We start from the raw sequence: 22,045 nt of genomic DNA, 5'->3' as shown, positions 1-22,045 counted from the left end.
TTATGATTTGGAACCTCAGTGAGTAATAATGCATCCAAGCTTCAATTATGGTTTTTTTCTTTTTTGCAAATAGCTGTGCTAGTAAAGCCCATTCCTTTGAATGCTCCTAGAACATGCACAATCCTGTTAGGACTAATCTTTTAAAGCTGAAGTTTTGAAGACTTTTCTAAACACTATTTGTTCTGCCCTGATCATTTCCGAAATGACAGTTGCACTTGAAAAGAGAGCACAAGGCAATGTTGGTTGTGGGAGGGGAGCGTGGAACAGACCGAGTACCCCTATATGCAAAAGTGCCAGGATGCAAATATCACTGTATGCATGTATCCTATTGCGAGTGTTTCCATATGGTGCTTACAGTGTTTCTTTGTGTCTTCCCACAGCTGAATGTGGCTCATCTGTCACCGGAACTCAAGGTATTCTGTTGTCCCCCAACTATCCAATAAACTACAATAACAATCACGAATGCATCTACTCCATCCAAACCCAGCCAGGAAAGGGAATTCAGCTGAAAGCCAGGACTTTTGAACTGGAATCAGGGGATGTTCTTAAGGTAATACCCCTCTCTCCTCTGTTGGAAGTAATATAGACGCTTGTAATGACAAATAACATTCTGAACATCTCTTTCTTGGTTAGCCAGTTACCATTTAACTGATAAACACCCATCTGGAAAGGCAAATGTACTGATTTATCAAGCAATATCCACAGTTATCAATGATAGCTATCATTTGTATGGTGGTAACACCTAGAAATGCCTTCCTATTTCTGGACCAGAAGTCTATTGTGCAAGGTGCTGTACAAACACAGAACAAAGGGATAGTCCCTGTCCTCAGTCTAAGTTGTATCAGCAGCATCTGGAAAATGGTACAGCCGTGAGTCTTTGGGCGAAAACATGAGCTGCCTCAAAGAGTTATGAAGCAGATATTTAGAATGGCGCACATGTGGACATAGGGAAAAGGTTTGCATTATTTGTGTCCATAATGCTTGGAGTGCAGGTCCATAAAGCTTGGACTGCAACACCCTACAGAGCATTACTGTATTTGGATCAGCCTCAGGAATGAGTAAAGTCATTTGGATAAATCAAAGAACATACCTGTAATTTCTGGCTAAATTGGAAATTCCAAAAGTATTGCATAAGAGATTACCAAGTGGTCTTTATAATGTAGATGAAGCAAGTTAATGGCTGGTTAATACTGGCGAAACTTAAGGGAAACCCTTTTCTCCCAGACAAGCAACTTGGAGAGCTGTCTGTTTCGGGGGGTAGCTGGTTTTATCAATCTCCCCAAATTCCTTGAGTTTCAGATTTTGTTGATTAGCCACTTTATTGTCTTCTGGGTCCAACTCTCCTTTGCTGTATGCCCACATAGGCATCATTGCTGGTGAAAGATGCTGGGTTGGTAGGTCTCGCAGCTGAACTGCACAGCACAGGCAGCAGCCAGATGGATTTCTACCAGGCGACTCTTTCCTCCGTCCTTGGTCGTCCCCAAGAGGGTGGGATGTCCGTTTAGTCCTTTACCATTTACCGAGATTTCCAACACGACTGCCCATTGTTGTGTTGTTTGTAATGTCCTAGTCCAAGGATGGGCAAAATACGGCCCACAGGCCAGGTACGGCTTGCCAAGCCCTTTAGTCCAGCCTGCCAGCCCGTGTGGCATGGAGCCGCGCTGCTCAAAGAGATTTTACTGGAGGCAGTGCAGCACAATTTCTCAGCTCCCATTTGCCAGTTTCCAGCCAATGGGAGCTGAAAGATTTTGCTGGGGGCAGGAACAGCTCGTGAAGCCTTCCCCCCACTCCTGCAGCACAGAGAGCTACATGGAACAGCTAGCCATGGGGCTGCTGTGGCAGGCAGGGAAGCGTGCTCGAAAGAACTGCTGGCCAGGAGCTGCTTAGGTAAAGTACCTCCCAGCTAGAACCTGCCTCTGGCATCCCATCCTCTCCTGCATGCAACTACCTCTCAGACCCTGCACCCTCTCCCATGCCCCTCCCCTAGGCCAGAATCTTCTCCTGCACCCATACACCCTCCTGGACCCTGCCCTGTAATCACCGGTCATAACCCCGCCTTCACCCAAACTCCCTCTCAGACCCCACACGGACCCTCCTGCACCCCGAGTTCCCTTCTGCAGCTGACCTTTGTCCCACACCCTGCCCCCCCCATAAAAAAATGCGGCCCGTGACCACTTGCCAAAATCTTGGAGTGCCCCACCCCATCAAATGATTGTCCTGGTTGGATATTAAGAAAGACTATTTCCTTAAGGGTGTGTCTAGACCACAGGGTTTTTTCTAAAAAAGTGGCCTTTTTTTGAAAAAAAACTTCCCGTGTCTAGACTGCCGCCGCGTTAGTTTGAAAGTAAATCGAAAGAACACAGCAGGTTTTTCAACTGCAGAAAACCTCGTTTTACGAGGAAGAACGCCTTTTGTCGAGAATGCTCTTTTGAAAAAAGGCGCTATGTAATGCAAACTGTGCTTTTTCGAAAGAGAGCATCCAGATTGCCTGGGGGCTCTCTTTCGAAAAAGCGGCTTGCTTTTTCGAAAGTATTGCTTGTCTAGATACTCTCTTTCGAAAGAGGCTTGCAGTCTAGACGTAGCCTTAGAGGGTGGAAAAGCACTGGGATAGATTCCCTAGGGAGGTGGTGGAATCTCCATCCCTAAAGGTTTTTAAGGCCTGGCTGGGATGATTGACTTGAGGTTGGTCCTGCTTTTTCAGGGGGCTGGACTCAATGACTCCTGAGATCTCTTCCAGCCCTGGGATTCTCTGATTGCTCACCCCTAATATAGACACATTGTTGTCCCATGCCTCAGAAACTGGACTGAATTCTCTACATGGGTCACTATAAAGCCAGCCAACTGGTAGCTACCACTTATCACTTAAGGCCTGATCCAGAGTCCCTGGAAGTCAGTGGAAAGACTCCGTTTAACTGTAGATCAAGAAATGCAGCTGAACCTCAGCAATGTCTGCAGTTGGGATGTCTCAGTGGGGTTAAAAAGAGAGGTGCAGATGACTGCGTATTTGTGTGATGTATGTGAAACAACATCCCACCATCCATGGGTGCTGTGCAATTTGTGTTGCTATTATGCGCGAATTTGCAGTGCTTACAGCATGAGCCAACCCCCCATCTCCCAGTTCTCCCTGTTGTCTGTCATGGCTGGCTTTGGCACACAAAATAGAAGCAACATTAACATGCCACCTTGCATGCTTCAGTTTAGCGTTGATTGTTTCATGATGATTCGCAGCCTGCAAATCATCAAGTCAATAAAATATATATTCTATAAAATTAATATCACTGCAACTTCTGTGAGCAAATCCTTGCTGAGAGCCGGGGAGAGGCCTCTGTCTTTTATGTAAAGGCCGTGCAGTGTTGTTTCAATTCATAAAAACCAAGGGAACTATCCTGCAAAGACAGCTAAGAGGAAATATTTTGTGATTTGTAGTAGGTAGCGAGAGATGGAGCAGTAATCTGGCATCTTCGACATCACACAGAGCAGCAGATCCTGCCCAGTGTGTGGAAATGTTTCGAAATAGAGGATGGAATACCAGGGGACCACACCCTGCAGCCAAACGTCCATTCTTACCCACATTGTTAAAAAGCTGCGCAAATGAATCCGGAGGATGCACAAGGTCCTTTGGCTTATTTTGTGTGGCTAAGTGTCAGGGCTGATTTGCCCACAAAAGATTATTGAAATGCAAAAGGCCAGACCCAAGCTGTTCAGCCGTGCAGCACCCAGCGTTGGATTAATCTGCATTTACACATTTCAGGACTTAAATAGAGGGAGACAAATCTAGGCCATGTTGTATTAACCACAAAGAACTGCCTTTTGTAGGGAGCACTATTACAAGCTCCATGCCACTGTGCTAAACCATCTCCCAGGGAAAAACCCTGTCCTGATTTATATGGTGCACGCTGAATCCCCTGACATGCTATCCACTGATTCATTGGAAAGAGAGAAATTTCCTGCTACTGCAAAGCATGCTTAGGGTATTGAAATGTTGGGCTAGCCTAACAAATATTGACATCAGGTCCTTACCAACTAGAGCCCACACACTGGAAAGAGACATATTTGGCAGAAAGAATAGGCTGCAATGCTAAACTCCACTGAAATATACTAGACGGGGAGGAACTTTCAGATCGGAGCAGGGAAAGGAAATATTTCATTAATCTCTGTCATACTTATATGGCCCCTGTTCCCATGCGATCTGAGCCCCTCCTCACCTTGAATGTATTGATCATCGCAACACCTTGTGAGTATGGAAGTATTTCTCTCCATGTTTATAGGTCTGAAAATGAGGCACAGAGACACATAGGCCAGGTCTACACTGTGAGAGAAGGTCAGCTTAAAGTACGCAACTCAGGCTACATAAATAATATAGCTGGAGTCAACGTACCTTAAGCCAAGCTTGGTGCCATCTCCACAGTGGGAGGTCAATGGGAGAAATGCTTCTGTCGACTTTCCTTACGCCTCATGACAGCGAGGAGCACTGACGTCAATGGGGGCACCCTCAGCATTTGATTTAGCAGGTCTTTACTAGACCCACTGAATTGAACTCCAGAAGATCAATTGCTAGAGCATCAAACCTCCATAAGTGGAGATGTGACTTCAGGCTTAGTCAACACTAGAAAATGACATAGTTAAAACGATGTTGTTCTGGAATATGAAATAATCCTTCCCATTGGCACAGTTTCTACACTGAAGCACTATAGCTCCATAGTGTTTTAAGTGTAGACAAGCCACGAGTGTCTTGCACAAAATCACACAGGAAGCCTGTAGCAGGGCAGGGAATTCAGTCCTTCCGCCCTGCTGAAATGGGGACAGACGTAAACGAAAGGCATCCCAGATTGTTTCTTCCCAGATTGTCTGCATCATGACAAGACAACTTGCAGCATGAGGCAGCCGAGTTGTGTGTGCGTGTGTGCGCGTGCTTGTGTGCGTGGTTTTGTTTAGCCCAACAAAAGGTTGTGTGCTGGGTTAGCCACAGGGCTAGATTTGGGGTGTCTGTACTTCCAAAGTACTGGCAGGGAGACATGGACGACTCAGGTCATCGGTGATCATAATAAGGAAGCTCTCTCTTCTGGGTCGTTAATTAGCATGTTCAATGCCTGCTACACAGGTGACCCCAGTCACAACCCCTCCTCCCCCCCCAAAATTCACTCTTATGTTACTGGGTCAGAGGGAACTCTCAAATGGGAGTGGGGAAGCATTGGAGCTGGTGATCTGCTCCTGAACAGGACACATGAGATGAGTCTGGCTGGCTCTAATCAACCCGAGATCGTCTCACTGGCTGCTGGAAGGGGTTTGGGTCCCGTGTGAGTCCAGACCTGGCTCCTTCCAAGGAGAGGCAGGAGGTGGAGCAGCACCAAAGAAGGGCCTGTTACTGATGGAACATTAGAGGGGAGAGTATCTCAGAGGAGGACTCTCTCGACAGGCACCACATCAGGAGAGAAGCAATGCCTTGCAAAAGAAGAGCTGGAATGTGGGGGAATTTGGGCATGGGCTGGGGCCTGCCTTTGGACTCACCAGTGAGCCAGGAGAGACTTTGAACGTGTTTTGGGCTCTCAGAGCATGACAGGAGAATTTTGGTGGAAATGGGCCTAAAAGCGAATGAGTGTAGATGATGATAAAATAAATACAGGGTGTCCAAAATACATTTAAAAAAATATGGACATATAGCGAAACGATGTAAAGTGGGAATTTTTTCCTCATTGGCGCGACTTGGTTGTGGGTTTTTTTGGCATGACACAAGAGTGGGGAATGTGAGGACTTATAATGCAACCGTTCCTACAAGCGCTAACAATGTTAGTGCGGAACCAATGTATACCGGGGCAACGTATAGCGGGGACGTCCTGTACTGATGCACTCCCTTTTTAAGCACTGCTGCATTCCCAGCTTCCTTCCCCAACCCCAGGCCTTCCCACTTCTGCAGTGGTCCTTCTGGTTCATGAGTCAATAACCCAGCATCAGGCATCCTTGTGGATGTTCTCATTCGTGTGATCAACAATTAAACGGGTAGCCCTCTGTCCCCCTCTGGTGGCTAGACCATGGAACTGCCAGATGGACAATGTTTTCGTTTGTTTGTTTTTTGCCTTCCAGGTCTATGACGGTAACAATAACTCTGCCCGCCTGCTGGGCTCCTTCAGCCGCACGGAGATGTTGGGCACGAGCATCAACAGCACCTCCAGCAGCATGTGGCTCGAATTTATCTCCAACAGCGAGAACACGAGCAAAGGCTTTGAGCTACAGTTTTCTAGTAAGTCCCAGGCTGCTTGCCAAGAGGCTCACACTAACACCAGGGTCCCATTGCTCTTGGTGCTATACAAGGCATGTCTTGCCCTTAAGGGCTAGTAGTGTCAATAGACATCACAGAAAAAGCCTGATGGAAAAGCAGCGTTCTTATCTTCGTATTGACACAAGGCACTGGTCTACACCTAAATGTTTTACTGGCATCCATGCCAGAGATGGAATTATACTGGTAAAAAGTCCTTTGGCCAGTAGAGCTTATTTCATTTGTGGATCTGGTCCATGCTGCATCTTCACCGGAAAGGAGTGCCAGCCACTGTTCCCTGTAAGTTGTGCCCTTTTGTGGCCTCTCAAAAGAGATTCAAATGCTGCCCAGTTGAATACAAGAGTGCCCATAGCTTACGGTTTTTTTGTTCCAATGGGTGGTGCACATTCACACTTGCCTCAGTGCACATAAAACATTATTCCACACATAGATGGAAAAAATCCCTACATGGATGGAAAAAAATTCAGAGGGAACATTGGTGCCAGTATAACTGTATGTGTAGAGCCCTAGAAAAGGTGATGACAAGGCCTGGGGACTTGCCGGAGGTCACACTGGGAGTCTGACAAAGTTGGGAGCTGAATCCGTGGATCCCCATTTGAGTGCCTTAATCACAAAGCCACCCTTCATCTAACATTCCTTCTTCCCCACTAGCCATGGGATCCACAGTAGGTGGAGAAAATGCTCACACCTGGTGCCCAGAGCAGTCAATATGTTATCATCTTCCTCCATTTATTCGTGTACCTGAATAGTTGAATATTTGACGAAACCAGCTTCCTCTTCTCTGGTTCCAGGTTTTGAGCTCATCAAGTGCGAGGACCCCGGCATCCCACAGTTTGGCTACAAGGTTCATGATGAGGGGCACTTTGCAGGCAGTTCTGTCTCCTTTAACTGCGACCCTGGCTATTCGTTACGAGGCAGCAGGGCGCTGGTCTGTTTGACGGGCGAACGCAGAGCCTGGGACCGAGCGCTGCCGGCGTGTGTGGGTATGTCCACTGTCATTCCAGTTCTTTCTTTGCTAAGTGCTCCATTTGCATCTCCCACCCCAAATGCCCCTCCCACTTGTGTAGCCAGTCCACTAGCCTGATACGGCCTTGTGTTGATTCCCACCCATTGACTCTAACAGAGGCAGCACTGTAGAGCCCTTTCCATGTGTCCTTTGGTCAGACATCTTTGGGTTGTGACTATAGATTGAGAGCACTGAGCTGTGCGTGTGTACCACAAACAGCCCCTTATGCAGTGTACCTCAGTCCTGACCTGAAACAACCCTTGCTATCAACTTCAAGCTGTGGTCCCTTCAACACAACTCTGCTAATGTTCCTCATTCCTCACCTGTACCTCTCCTGTTGTTCTGACCTTCGTCCTCTCTTAGGCAGGTCTACACTAAAAGGGAAGGTTGAATCAAGATACACAACTCCAGCTATGTTAATTATGTAGCTGGAGTCAACGTACCTTGTTTTGAGTTTTCCTGACGTCCCCACAACGGGAGGCAAATGGGAGTGAATTCTCCCATTAGCTTCCCGTACTCCTCACAGAAGCTGGAGTACTGGCTGCCAACGAGGTTACCCTCTGAGTTTGATTTAGCGAGTCTTAACTAGACTCGCTCAATTGAACTCCGGAAGATCAATCATAGCAGCCTTAAATGTGCTAAGCTGACCGGTGATTTCTGTTAATGGCAGATGTCAACTGAGAGCTAAGTTTCAACAGTGAAACTCATTTTGAGAACGACACAAGATTTAATTCCAGATTCTCAGTGATTTTAACTCTGTTGCATTCATTCTCTTAATTTGCCTCCTCTCCACCACCCCCAAGTGGTCCATTCTTCTCCTTACCCACAAGAGTGGTACCTTCTTGCCTAGACGAGTCTGAAATTAAAACCTCAGTATCCAAAATGAAAGTGACTCCCATGGGCTAAATTTTCACCAAGGATTCTTAAAATTCACTTGCAATGTTGATTTGATCTCTTCTTGTGATGTGTTCAATGGCATCCATTTTGTCATGGGGGAAGGAGAGCTGTGTGCATAAACAGATAGTTGTTGTTTATATGGCAGTGCCGAAAATATAAGACATGTTAGACCAGTGTTTATTAAACTGCGTTCTGTGGCACACGAGGCAGTCAGAGGTGTGCCGTGGAGACAAAAGAAAATTTCTGCTCCCCCGCCCCCTGCAGAGCCCGTAGACAACTCACAGTGGGGCTGCCCCCCGGCCCGCAGGACGGCCCCTGTCCCATGGGGTCTCCGCTGCTGAGCAGCCGCCTCCTCCTCCACGTGCGCAGGCGGCCACTTTTACAGCGGCTGCTGTTGCTGGGAGTGGGAGGGGTGGCCGGAGCTGAGGAGCCGCTCCTGGACTTCGGCGTTTTAAAACTGCCGCCTGTGGGGAACCTGGCTCAGGCTCTGCCACCAGCCCCCGCCCCTGCCTGTGGCGCGCTCGGGCTCTGCTGCCACCCCCCTCGGGGCTCGCTTGGGCTTTGCTGCCCCCCATGTATTGCTGCTCTCTCTCCTCTGCGCCCCGCCCCAGCCAGCTGGGGAAGTGGCAGTTTAATCTGGTGGGGACGGCTGGCGTTTCCACTCTTCCCATCTCCCACGCCCTGCCAGCGGGAAGCCTGGCCTGGTGCTGCAGCTGCACTGGGGTCCCCCGCTGCATGGGCTGCGGGGGAGGGGACTGAGCTCTCCATCCCCCTCCCCCTATCAAGACTCCGCATTCCCGGCTTGCTCTGACACCCTGCCCTGAGTCCCCTCCTGCATCCTCCCTGCCGCAAGTCTCCTCCTCCCCCCTCCCTCCTGGCCAGACACCCTGCCCCAAGACCCTCCTCCCCCCCTCCCTCCTGGCCAGACACCCTGCCCCGAGACCCTCCTTCCCCCCTCCCTCCTGGCCGGACACCCTGCCCCGAGACCCTCCTTCCCCCCTCCCTCCTGGCCGGACACCCTGCCCCGAGACCCTCCTCCCCCCTGGCCAGACACCCTGCCCCGAGACCCCCCTCCCCCCTGGCCAGACACCCTGCCCCGAGACCCCCCTCCCCCCTGGCCAGACACCCTGCCCCGAGACCCTCCTCCCCCCCTCCCTCCTGGCCAGACACCCTGCCCCAAGACCCTCCTCCTCCCCTCCCTCCTGGCCGGACACCCTGCCCCAAGACCCTCCTCCTCCCCTCCCTCCTGGCCGGACACCCTGCCCCGAGACCCTCCTCCCCCCCTCCCTCCTGGCCAGACACCCTGCCCCAAGACCCTCCTCCCCCCCTCCCTCCTGGCCAGACACCCTGCCCCAAGACCCTCCTCCCCCCCTCCCTCCTGGCCGGACACCCTGCCCCGAGACCCTCCTTCCCCCCTCCCTCCTGGCCGGACACCCTGCCCCGAGACCCTCCTTCCCCCCTCCCTCCTGGCCGGACACCCTGCCCCGAGACCCTCCTTCCCCCCTCCCTCCTGGCCGGACACCCTGCCCCGAGACCCTCCTCCCCCCCTCCCTCCTGGCCGGACACCCTGCCCCGAGACCCTCCTTCCCCCCTCCCTCCTGGCCGGACACCCTGCCCCGAGACCCTCCTCCACTCTCCCTCCTGGTCTGGCGCTTTTCTTTTTTTCTCAACAAAAAAAATCCTTGGTGTTCCCCATAAAAAAAAAACATTGTTTGGTGTTCCTCAGTCTTAAAAAGTTTAAGAAACACTGTGCTATACGGACCATATAGAAAGACAGTGTCTCTGTGCCAAAGAGCCTGTTATATATTTAGAGGAAGGAAGACAATGTTGGAAAGAGCTAAGTAATGCCCAGTGGATAATTAGCATGTGTTTGATTAGTTCCAGGCATGTACATACTAACCCCAACAGCCCTTTACCTAATCATTATTAGTTCTTTATTTTAAATAGGCAATTATGTGCTATAGCCAATGTCCATGTACATTCACAAGACATGGTCTTTATGCTTGCAAATACAATTCATGCAATTAAGGACTGCTGTCCAAATGTGGCCCTTCAGAAACCTTCAGATTGGCTTAACTCTGCTTTGATCCATGCTAAATTCTCATTGCTGGTAAATCTCCAATTGGCTTCAGTAGACGGGGAATTAGGCCAAAGCTAAGAGACTCCTCCCCTGATGAAATTGAATATTAAGCCAAGGAAGTCCATTGTGGGAAGAAAACTCCTGTGATCTGATGAATTCAAGGAGCCCTTTTGATTCCAAAGAAAGAAAGTTGGTTCCTTTTCATCATCAACATCTTCATTAACGAGCTGTTTTGGATTTTAAATTGCGTATGCCATATAGATCAGATTGTGTGCAGCAAAAGTTGGTGTGTGCACGCACGCTCTCTCTCTCCTTCTCCCGCCTTGGGAATAATACAAAAACCACTGAAGACCCCCAAACAGATGTGTGCATGGGGACAATCAAGACAAACAAGAAACATGGTAAAAAACAGGAGACTCCTTTCTTGAGGGAGATTTATGTCCCCATCTCCCTATAAAGATGATGCACAGTCGTGCCACAATTGACTGCATATTTACTCTGAAGGTTATTACACAGTAACTGCAGGATAACTCAGTGGAAATTATAGCAATTCAAATTGCTGTAGACATGTAAAACGTGGCTGGACAAAGCATTAGGGAAAATGTAAGAAGCATGTTGTATTGACTAAAAGATCCAATACATTTTTCCACCTCTAACTACTATGACTCCGTGGTGATCAGCTCAGCACAAAATACCTTGCTAACGGATCGCTGCATAATTAGGCTGTATTTCCAGCGCATGATCCACCTCTTGGAGAACTCTTCCATATAAGGTCTCAAAAACTGGTGATTCATTTTCAGGCTCTGGAAATTACTTGGACCTGGGTGGCATGGATATCCCATCAGTAAAAACTAGCCGGGGTTCAATTCATGCAATGACTATGCTGAACTTTGCCTCTGTCTGTTAAAATTACTAGGCTCTGTGTTTTATAATCCACTGATCTCGTCCTCTCAGTGGCAAGGTGTGTGTGTGTGTGTGTGTGTGTGTGTGTGTGTGTGTGTGTGTGAGAGAGAGAGAGTGAAAATTCACATAATTTTAACAGAACACATTTAAGGGGGGCACTGTGTTCTTTATAAGATCGATAAGCAGGCATGGAATCATAGAACACTAGAACTGGAAGGGTCCTCGAGAGGTCATCAAGTCCAGTCCCCTGCCCTCATGGCAGGCCCAGGCATGGGGATAATGTGGCTTTATTGTGCTTGTGACTCATGATCACGGGCAGCTGGTATGCTAGGCAGGGGAAGGCTCTGCCCCCAGAACACCCGCTGTAGGAATACAGGGGTGGAGTGTTGCTGCTCCCAGCACCTGCCCTCCCCATGCTCCAAGATGGGGAGCATGCCCGCCCTCCTGCCCTCTCTGTGGTGGGTGGGGGCATGTAGGTGGCTTGGCTCCTGTGTGGGCGGGGCCTCCGGAGAAGGGGTGGGGATGCGGTGAAGCGGGGGGCTTCCGTCTCCCAGCCCTACCTTCACCGACTACTCATGATCATGATTAAAGACGTGTGCATATGCACATTTGGTATTATGCACTCTCAAGTTACCCCACAGAGTGTGAATGAGAGAAAGCCGAATGCTAATCAGCGCTAAACAGGTGCACTGTGAAACCAAAGGGGGATGAAAGAATTTTTGCTCCACTGTGAGATCACGTCAGGTTGTAGGAGCCCGTTTTGCAGATAGAGGCAGAGCTATTCTGCTGACTCGCATGCAAGCCAGAAGAGATGAGACTCATTAGATTTAGGAACACAAAGTTGAGAATCTCTTCCTGGAAACCTCCAAGGCCTGTAGTAATTATGGGCTGAGATTTGCCTCTGTGATTAGTTACATTATAGATAACAGTGTAGCCTAGGCACGAGATGCATTTTGTTTGTACGTGAGCAGTCTTAGGGGTTTTGAACACTTAGAACATGAGAACATAAGAATGGCCATACTGGGTCAGACCAAAGGTCCATCCAGTCCAGTACCCTGTCTGCCGACAGTGGCCAATGCCAGGTGCCCCAGATGGAGTGAATCAAACAGGTAATGATCAAGCGATCTCTCTGCTGCCGTCCATCTCCACCCTCTGACAAGCAGAGGCTACAGACACCATTCCTTACCCATGCTGACTAATAGCCATTTATGGACTTACCCTCCATGAATTTATCTAGTTCTCTTTTAAACCCTGTTATAGTCCTAGCCTTCACAGCCTCCTCAGGCAAGGAGTTCCACAGGTTGACTGTGCACCGCGTGAAGAAGAACTTCCTTTTATTTGTTTTAAACTGGCTGCCCATTAATTTCATTTGGTGGCCCCTAGTTCTTATATTATGGGAATAAGTAAATAACTTTTCCTTATTCACTTTCTCCACACCACTCATGATTTTATATACAGTAAACTTCCGATAATCCGGCACCTTTGGGACACAAGGGGTGCCGGATTATCAGATATGCCGGACTATCGGAAGGGGGGGCTATGAGGGGTCTGGGGTGGGAGGGCACCTCAGACCCCTCATAGCCCCCCCTTCCAATAGTCCGGCTCTGCCCCAGGCGTCCCTGATTCAGCCACTGCTGAAACTGACCAGCAGCGGCTGAATCGGAGACGCCTGGGGCAGAGCAGCTGGACTGCTGCCGGGTTGGTCGGGGTAATGCCGACCCTTGGCGCGGCGAGACCAACCAGGCAGCACCCCACCTGCTCTTGGGGACGCCTGGGGCAGAGCAGCTGGGGTGCTGCTGGGTTGGTCCCGCAGCGCCGCTCCTCGGCGCTACTGGATCAACCCTGCAGCGCCCCTGCTGCTCTGCCCCAGGCGTCCCCAAGTCAGCTGCTGCTGAAATTGACCAAGAGCTGACTCCAGGAAGCCTGAGGCAGAGCAGCTCTGCCTCGGGCTTCCTGGAATCAGCCGCTGGTCAGTTTCATCAGCGGCTGAATCAGGACGCCTGGGGTGCTGCCGGATTGGTCCCGCAGCCCCCAGGGTCAGCGCTAGGGGACCTACCCGGCAGCGCCCCAGCTGCTCTGCCTCCGGCTTCCCCAATTCAGCCGCTGGTCAGTTTTAGCAGCGGCTGAATAGGGAAAGCTGGGGGCAGAGCAGCTCCAATGGTCCGGCTGCAGAGCACTTCCGGGTTCCGGATGGTGCCGGACCATCAGAAGTGCCGGGCCGTCAGATGCCGGACCAATGGAGTTTTACTGTACCTCTATCATATCACCCCTTAGTCTCCTCTTTTCCAAGCTGAAAAGTCCCAGTCTCTTTAATCTCTCCTCATATGGGACCCATTCCAAACCCCTCATCATTTTAGTTGCCCTTCTCTGCACCTTTTCTAATGCCGGTATATCTTTTTTGAGATGAGGAGACCACATCTGTACACAGTATTCCAGATGTGGGCATACCATGGATTTATATAAGGGCAATAAGATATTCTCCATCTTATTTTCTATCCCTTTTTAAATTATTCCTAACATCCTGTTTGCTTTTTTGACTGCCACTGCACACTGCGTGGACATCTTCAGAGAACTATCCACGATGACTCCAAGATCTCTTTCCAGATTAGTTGTAGCTAAATTAGCCCCCATTATATTATATGTATAATTGGGGTTATTTTTCCCAATGTGCATTACTTTACATTTGTCCACATTAAACATTAAACTTAAAACCACAAAACATCAAGCATTTTTCCTAACCAGTCATGTGTTTTTTTTTCCCCAGCGGAGTGTGGGGGTACTATTAGAGGAGAGTCATCAGGACGGATATTGTCACCAGGATACCCCACACCCTATGATCACAACCTCAACTGCATTTGGACAATCGAGGCAGAAGCTGGTTGCACAATAGGGTGAGCTGGGGGGTCAAATATACGGGCTGCTGTACTGCTTGTTTTTACTCATAGCTCTTCCACGGCGAGGTTTTGATTTACTGTATTCTTTTGCCAGCAGAGCTAAGCAAAACTTGTTTGGAGGAATGGGTTAGGTGCTAAAAATGCAATTATGGTTTGACAGAAATTATTTATGAATTTGTGTCAAATTTGGTGTATAGTCTGGGTCAATTAAAAAAATTAAGATGGGAGGACTCAAAAAACTCCATCTATTTAACTTAACAAAGAGATACCAGTAAGTATCTACATGGGAACAAATATTTCATCTTGGCCTCGGAGGACAGAACAAGAAGCAATGGGCTTAAATGGCAGCAAGGGAGGTTTAGGTTGGACATTAGGAAAAAGTTCCTAACTGTCAGGGTGGTCAAACACTGGAATAAGTTGCCCAGGGAGGTTGTGGAATCTCCATCTCTGAAGATATTTAAGAGTAGGTTAGATAAATGTCTATCAGGGATGATCTAGACAGGATTTGGTCCTGCCATGGGGGCAGAGGACTGGACTCGATGGCCTCTCGAGGTCCCTTCCAGTCCTAGTATTCTATGATTTAATAATGGGCCATCAGTCTAGCAGAGAAAGATATAACATGTTCCAATGGCTGGAAGGTGAATCTAGACTCATACAGCTAGAAAAAAGTGAATTTATAATGTGGACAATATGTAACCAGTGGAATAATTTCCCAGTGGTTACTGACCATTTTAAAGCTGTTTTTTTTTTTTATAAAAGGTCTGCTCTAAGAATTATTTGTGGAATGTTCTATGGCCTGTGTAATACAAAAAGTCCAGACTTAGGTTTTGCCAACACTTAAAAGTTTAAGGCGTAGGTGTGGGTGTGCTTTAGTGCAGCAGTGTGGCAACAGCAGGAACACTGGGAGATGGGTATCCCAGCGCTCTAATAATAATATAATATATGGACATATACCTATCTCGTAGAACTGGAAGGGACCTTGAGAGGTCATCAAGTCAAGTCCCCTGCCCTCATGGCAGGACCAAGTACCATCTCTGACAGATTTGCTCCAGATTCCTAAATGGCCCCCTTACGGATTAAACTCACAATTCTGGGTTTAGCAGATCGATGCTCCAACCACTGAACTATCCCTCCCCAAAAACTACCTCCGCAAGGGAAGTGGCCCAGTTTACCCTGGCACTTTCCAGTGCTGTAACGGGGTTGCAGTGCAGAGAAGTGCTAGGGCAGCCTTAGCCTTAAATGGTCATAATGATGCTTTCTTGGAATCCGCGAATCTAAAAACAAAAGCATCAAAGCATTTCGGTTTAGAATGTGGTTTTGTTTTGACATATATCTTAGCTGTTTTTGCAAAAACACAACAACCAAAGATTGGGGGGCAAGATACCCAGAAAGGAAACGAGGAAGCTGAAGTACATGTTGTATCCTTTAACCCCAAACCACATCTTTTCAGTCTTTTGTTTCAGCAAGAATACTTAAGTGGAAAATCAGGTTTTTTTTTGCTCTGTTCTTAGCTCTCTTTGGTCTGTTATCATGTGTTATCTATATTATGATTATTATCTATTTCCTCTATTATTTACTCTCAGCCTTGTTTGCTCTCTTATCCTTTATATTATCTCGCTTCTCTGTTATCTCTTTTTACAAGTAGGCTAAAGTCAAAACTGGCCTTGCATTTGAACAGCTAATTCCCATCAGACATCCAGGTCCCCTAGTTTGTGTTGAAAACATGACCCGTAGTTCTGCTGTAGGGAGGTTGGGTTACCGTGTGCTCTTATGCAGCCTTAGGTGATACTCTGGGAATACATGGTGGTTGCTATAGATTTACTTCCCATTTGCAGCTTCTGAGAGGTTAGAAGCAGGCTAACACTTACTTAAAGAGGTTAGAAGGAAAGTTGTTTCACTTTGCGGGTCACAAATGAGCCACGGACGCTTTCTCTTCTCCCTGCTGGAATGGTTAAAAGTGGCACCATTTGTTCTTCCACCCCAGCTTTGGTTAATTTATACCCCCTATACGGCCTGTCTTTGAAACATACATTATTGTCAGAAACATCTGTCATGCCACAGTGCGGAGAAGGTCAGGTAATTTGCGCTGCCGCTCTTGCCTGATATGACTGCTTTATTAAACTTTCATCTGTTCGCCCTCAATCCTGTATCTGTGAGTTGCGCAAGAGGCTTTGATTTTGTGTTCTCTCGGGATGCATTTCAGCACTGAAAACAGGCTCTCCACAAGAGTATTGCATGGACATTCCCTAGTTTGGCCCAACACGCTTTCAATTGCGTTATCCCACCAAATGGGCTTGTATTTAAGATCCAAACCTCTGAAAGATTATATCTTAGGCAATTAGGGGCTTGAGCCATTTCCCGCTCACACCACCAACATAAATAGATAGGAATAGGTCATCCAAAGTTGGCGGAATCACATGGCGCTAGATAAAGAAGGAATCACAGATATGAGCTGTGAAGGGAGAAGCTGGAAGGATAAAATCGCAACACATGGCATCCTTTTATTGTAACATCACTGTTCTGTAGCTTTAATAATACTGTAATAAGGGAATGCACAAAAGGGAATTCGTTTCCCCCTAAACGAAGGATCAAAACAGTTTGCAAACATCTGGCAAGCATAGAGACTAGAGACGGTTTCCTCCTCCTGCCTCTCCCCATCTTTATTCTTCTACCCCTTTGCTTTTGGTCCATTGCAGTGTAAAATGTAATGTTTTATAGTTTTTCAGTGTGTGAATTTGACACTGCCTCAGATGGGGACCTGAAAACACTGACTCGTGCAGCCACCAGCAGGCTTATGGGAACCTTCTGCTTCCTGGGTGCTTCCCTAATCCAGCACCAAATTCCCTCATGGCCCAGCCACACCACCCCCACAGCCGTGAATTTAACTGGTTCTTCCAATCCAGCTGCAGCGGCCTTTAAGAGAAAACCGACAAATATTTGCAAATACATTTTTGCTAGTAGATGGGGAAATGTGAAGAATTTATTCAACCAATTGTTATTTAGACCAGCTCTTCTGTTGATATTCAACTGCTATTGCTCCCAATAAAAAGTTTTGCAGTAAACTCATCTGCTCTGATCTGCAGAATCTCTTGCTGTTCCGATCTTGTGGTGTCACACTGCTCTGTCCCTATATGTGTAGCCTGACCCATAACTTCCTTGCTACACAGCACAGATCTGATCTTTAACAGAGACTGTTAATCACATTGAACCATGTGGTTCCTTTATTAAAGAAGTTTATGCCGGGCGTGAATTTGGTCCAGCATTTTTAAATGAAGAAATTCCTGCATTACTTCAGGTTTCTCAAATTATTTTGGTGATGGCTGATGTGGGGAAATCAGTATGAGATGTCTGAATGGCCGCCAGGAAAAGGGGGGACTGTGGACTGTTTCTCAAAAAGTGCTTCCTGCCATCTCCCAGCATAGGACTTTGTCATATCCCAGGCAAACCATTGACACTTCTTGGCTCCTGTCAGAACAAAGGACGGATAAGGAGGGCTCTGAAGATAGGGAGTTTGGAGGGGCTTCTCCAGTGGCCAAGGTATCTGCCTCCAGGCCAAGGGTTCAAGCCCCACCATCCAACATGGAGTCATCCAGCACAAGCTTGGCAATGAATAGATCTGGCACCTTGAGCACAAAGGACAGATAAGGGGGGCCCAGAATGGAGGAGGCTGGAGGCCTCTTCCAGTGTCACAATAGCTAAGGTACCTACCACCAAAGGTCAAGGGCTCAAGCCCCAGCCTGCCACCCTTGGGACATATGACAGATTTAGGATGTCTTTTGATTGAGCTTTTCTCCACTGATGTCTTGCTCGCATCCTTGTTGCTACAGATCTATTCCAATTAACATGTACATGCCCTGCCGCTATTCATAGTGCTCTTTTGCATCACCTCTTGCTGATTTAAATGATGATCTGACCCATGGCCCCTGTTCTAAATTGGCAAGTGGTAGAAGCAGGCATTAAACTGCAGCAGTGGGAACCGTGTTTTTTGATGGATTGCAGGGTACCAACTAGGTAATCAAACTAGGGAGAAATAAATGTGAATGTAGTACTCATGGAAGACGCTAGGGATGCGAAAGTGCCTGGGCTCATCGGTCATTGTGCATGCAGTCTCTTCCCCCCCACTGCTGCCTCTGCATCAGAGGCAGCAGTGCCTCAGGAGAGTGGGGCAGGCAGGAGCTGGTACACACAGGGAGCTGGCTTAAAAGGCCCCTCCCCACACGCACCAGCTCACCAGTATCAGAGGCAGCAACGTTGAGGGGGGCGGGGGACAGGCAGGAGCCAGGGCTTGCAAGGAGCCAACTTAAAAGCCTTGTCCCCCATTTGAGTGGAGGAAGCCACCATCCCTCCCCCTCGTCACCGTATAACTGCTGAAATTTTCAGCGGTTGCACATTTACTTGAATAAACACTTTTTAACATCCCTAGAAGGCCTGGGTTGAGAATCAGAAAGACTGGGATTCTATATTTATTCATAGAATAAAGGCTGCATGTTTTGTAGCATCCACTGGCATATATACAGTGCCCTAGATGAATATGGCTCTACATGTAACAGACACAATTAAAAATATAAGGTCCCAGACTTGCAACCTGATCCATGGAGACAGATTCCTGACCCTGTCCACAGCCCCATTATTTTTGTTGCGCCAGACCTGTAAGTCCACATAGTGCCCCCTTGAAACTTGGAAGTCTGACTCTCATGTATTCTAAGGCAGTGTAACGGGGTCTAAGAGTGGATATGAATAGGATTCATTTCTACAGATGAGGTTGCCACCACTAGAGTTTGAAAGCAGATTTACTCCTACGCGTAACCCTTATCCACTTCCGTAGGAATCCATGAATGAGTCATCCTACACGCTTATGCTTGTAGGATCAGACCGATGGTTTGGAAGGACTCAGAATTGGAACGAACCTGTGACAGGTGATAATACAAATTGTGACCCTCTCTTTCTTCCGAGGTTAAGCCCCTTGTGCTGTTCCTTCAAACATCTGGATTTTTTTTCCCACTGCTCAAACAGAACAGATGAATTTTGGTTTGTTGGGAGAGCGAGTTTCCATCAGCTTCATTTTTATGGTAATCCATCAGAATAATAATCCTCTTCACACATGATACAATTGTGTAAAGCTCTCCTTTATAACTTGCATTAAAATTAATCACAAAGCTTTTTGAATAAAGCTGTATCTCTCGGCGAGTGGGGAGAGAGAGGGAACAGAAGAAAAGAGGAAGCGAGATAATGGAATGTCCATTATTGGAACAAATGGAAAAGGGGTGTGCTTCGAAAGGGGATTAACCGTCTCCCCCCACCAGAAAATTGCAGATAAACTGTCTTTCGTTCCAGGAAAGAGGCAGGAGGAGGGGGATTGGAAAGCAAATGAAACTCGCCCCTGACATCTGCTTGTATGCCCAAGAACAGCCTGGGAATATGCTGATTCAGTGGTGTTTTATTGTTTACCAGCAATCTCTCTGTTGTATGAGAGTTTATTGTTATTGCTAAGCCAGGGCTCATGGATGGCACTATATCCACAGGTCCCTTTTTCAAAGTCTCCTCTGAAAATACGAGCAGAACTATTTGGGTCTTTGGAGTAGTTTCATTCGATACTTCTGGCGGCATGGAGTTTTGGCAGATCTTAGGATGCTGGCGCGGTGCTTTCGGGGACTAAGAATCCCTACCGACTGACTCTGAAAGTCCCAGCCTTAAATGGAGGCTTGAGCCTTTGGCTGATGAGTTGTAAAATCATTAGCATTGCAATCATTCTGCGGCTTAACCAGCTCAGGACATGATTTTATGTTGTGTAAACATAAGAACATAAGAACGGCCGTACTGGGTCAGACCAAAGGTCCTTCTTGCCCAGTATCCTGTCTACCGACAGTGGCCAGCACCAGGTGCCCCAGAGAGGGTGGACCGAAGACAATGATCAAGCGATTTGTCTCCTGCCATCCCTCTCCAGCCTCTGACAAACAGAGGCCAAGGACACCATTTTATCCCCTGGCTAATAGCCTTTTATGGACCTAACCTCCATGAAATTATCTAGCTTCTCTTTAAACTCTATTCTAGTCCTAGCCTTCACAGCCTCCTCTGGCAAGGAGTTCCACAGGTTGACTACACACTGAGCAGAATTGGGCTTGAATGGGTGGAAAACCCTGAAAGCTGCCATCAGTGAGGGGGTTGGTGCAGTGTTATTATTGGTATTCCAGTAGCGCCTAAAGGCAGGAAGCAAGATCAGGGACATTGCTGTACTCAGTGCTGCATATACAGCTACTAAGAGGCAGTCTCTGCCTCAAAGACCCTATCGTCTAACTCAGTGGCAGGCCATGTCCGGCCTGAGGGCCACGTGCAGCCCATCGGGGTTCTGCGTGTGGGCCACAAGACATTTTGTTGACTGTTACCCACGTGAACATTTTCCTGATTCTGCAGGTTTCCGTCATCGGTGTTACTAAAGTGACATGTGCTTAAAGCAAGGACATAGGAGGGGTGGGCTGATTGTGCACAACAGTGACTGTGAGAGCCGTGCGCTCCCTCTGCAGCCAATCAAAGTGCTGCAACAGTTCAATTGGCACAACCTGCAAATTCTAGGTATGCACGCACAATAAGCAAAACTGTCCCATCCCAGGAAACGGTCTTGGTTACAACAAACTTGCGGCCTGCGGAGAAGGAAGAGGGCCGCATATGCAGCCTAAGTTGCCCATCGCTGGTCTAATTACACTTCAGGAGGAAAATAGGCTGTATTCATATCCCCATCCTATAGGTGATAGTCAAAGGCACAGAGAAATTAGGGGATGTGTCAAATTCACGGAAGGAGTCCCTGGCAAAGCCAGGAGCTGAACCCCTTTATTCATAGATCAGTTTCACACATCCAGAATGGGATTTGATTGTCTAGGAAGGAGTCCTGTTGAAAGGGATTTAGGGGTCAGAGTGGACTCCACATTAAACACGAGTCAACAGTGTGACACTGTTGCAAAAAAAGCAAACGTGATTCTGGGAGGCATGAACAGGCGTGTTGTGAGCAAGACATGAGAAGTCATTCTTCCGATCTACTCTGCACTGATTAGGCCTGAGCTGGAGTTTTGTGTCCTGTTCTGGGCACCACATTTCAGGAAAGATGTGGAGAAACTGAAGAAAGTCCAGAGAAGATCAACAAAAATGATGAAAGGTCTAGAAAACATGAGCTATGAGTGAAGACCGAAGGAACTGGGCTTGTTGAGTTTAGAAAAGAGAAGACTGAGAGGGGACATGATAGCAATTTTCAAGTATCTAAAAGGGTGTTACAAGGAAGAGGGAGAAAATTGCTCTCCTTGGCCTCTGAGGACAGGGCAAGAAGCAATGGGCTTAAACTGCAGCAAGGGAGGTTTAGGTTGGGCATTAGGAAAATCTTACTAATGGTCAGGGTGTTTAAACACTGGAATAAATTGCCTAGGGAGGTTGTGGAATCTCCATCACTGGAGATATTCAAGAGCAGGTTAGACAGACACCTGTCAGAGATGATCTAGACCAGTGGCTCTCAACTCATTTCAGTCCATGGACCACCAGGCGAATCAAAAAATTTTCTTGGACCACCTCCTTTCTGAGACATGATAGAAAAGAGCAGACAATGAACATTTTGGTTTGAAATTTATTTTCTCTAACAGATTTTTGGTGCCTGTCCACGCCGTGTGATTTTGGACAATGTTCTTGTGGACCACCGAAAAAGTCACCATGGCCCACCCGTTGAGAACCACAGATCTAGATGGTGTTTGGGCTTGCCATGAGGGCAGGGGACTGGACTCGATGACCTCTCGAGGTCCCTTCCAGTTCTATGATTCTATATTCTTGTCCTGCAGGCAGCTCTCTCCTTGTGCAGGACTGGATTTCCCTCTGGGATTTCCCCTTGCAGCGAGAGGAAGGGGTTAGTTTCAATGTTAGATCCACCTTGTCACATCATTACTTTTTCCTGTCGTGTGTGCTGGGTTCCTGCCATTTCTATTTAAAAGCACGTCCCCATGGCAGCGGCTCTAGAT

At 47.9% G+C, this 22,045-nt stretch overlaps 1 protein-coding gene across 1 annotated transcript in view; it reads left to right on the top strand.

Annotated features, from left to right (window-relative positions):
* The window catches only part of CSMD2 (CUB and Sushi multiple domains 2), a 743,482-nt gene that overhangs the window by 520,869 nt on the left and 200,568 nt on the right, over window positions 1–22,045 (top strand). Inside the window, exons 22-25 of the mRNA XM_014578911.3 lie at window positions 381–550; window positions 6,082–6,238; window positions 7,066–7,257; window positions 13,925–14,051. Coding sequence (XP_014434397.3) covers window positions 381–550; window positions 6,082–6,238; window positions 7,066–7,257; window positions 13,925–14,051 — 646 coding nt within the window. The remainder of the gene's footprint in view (window positions 1–380; window positions 551–6,081; window positions 6,239–7,065; window positions 7,258–13,924; window positions 14,052–22,045) is intronic.

The sequence above is a fragment of the Pelodiscus sinensis genome, chromosome 25 (assembly GCF_049634645.1).
Source record: "Pelodiscus sinensis isolate JC-2024 chromosome 25, ASM4963464v1, whole genome shotgun sequence".
NCBI classification, from domain to species: Eukaryota; Metazoa; Chordata; order Testudines; family Trionychidae; genus Pelodiscus; species Pelodiscus sinensis.
Note: the sequence above shows the minus strand (reverse complement) of the source record. Positions and strands in the feature narration are given on the sequence as shown.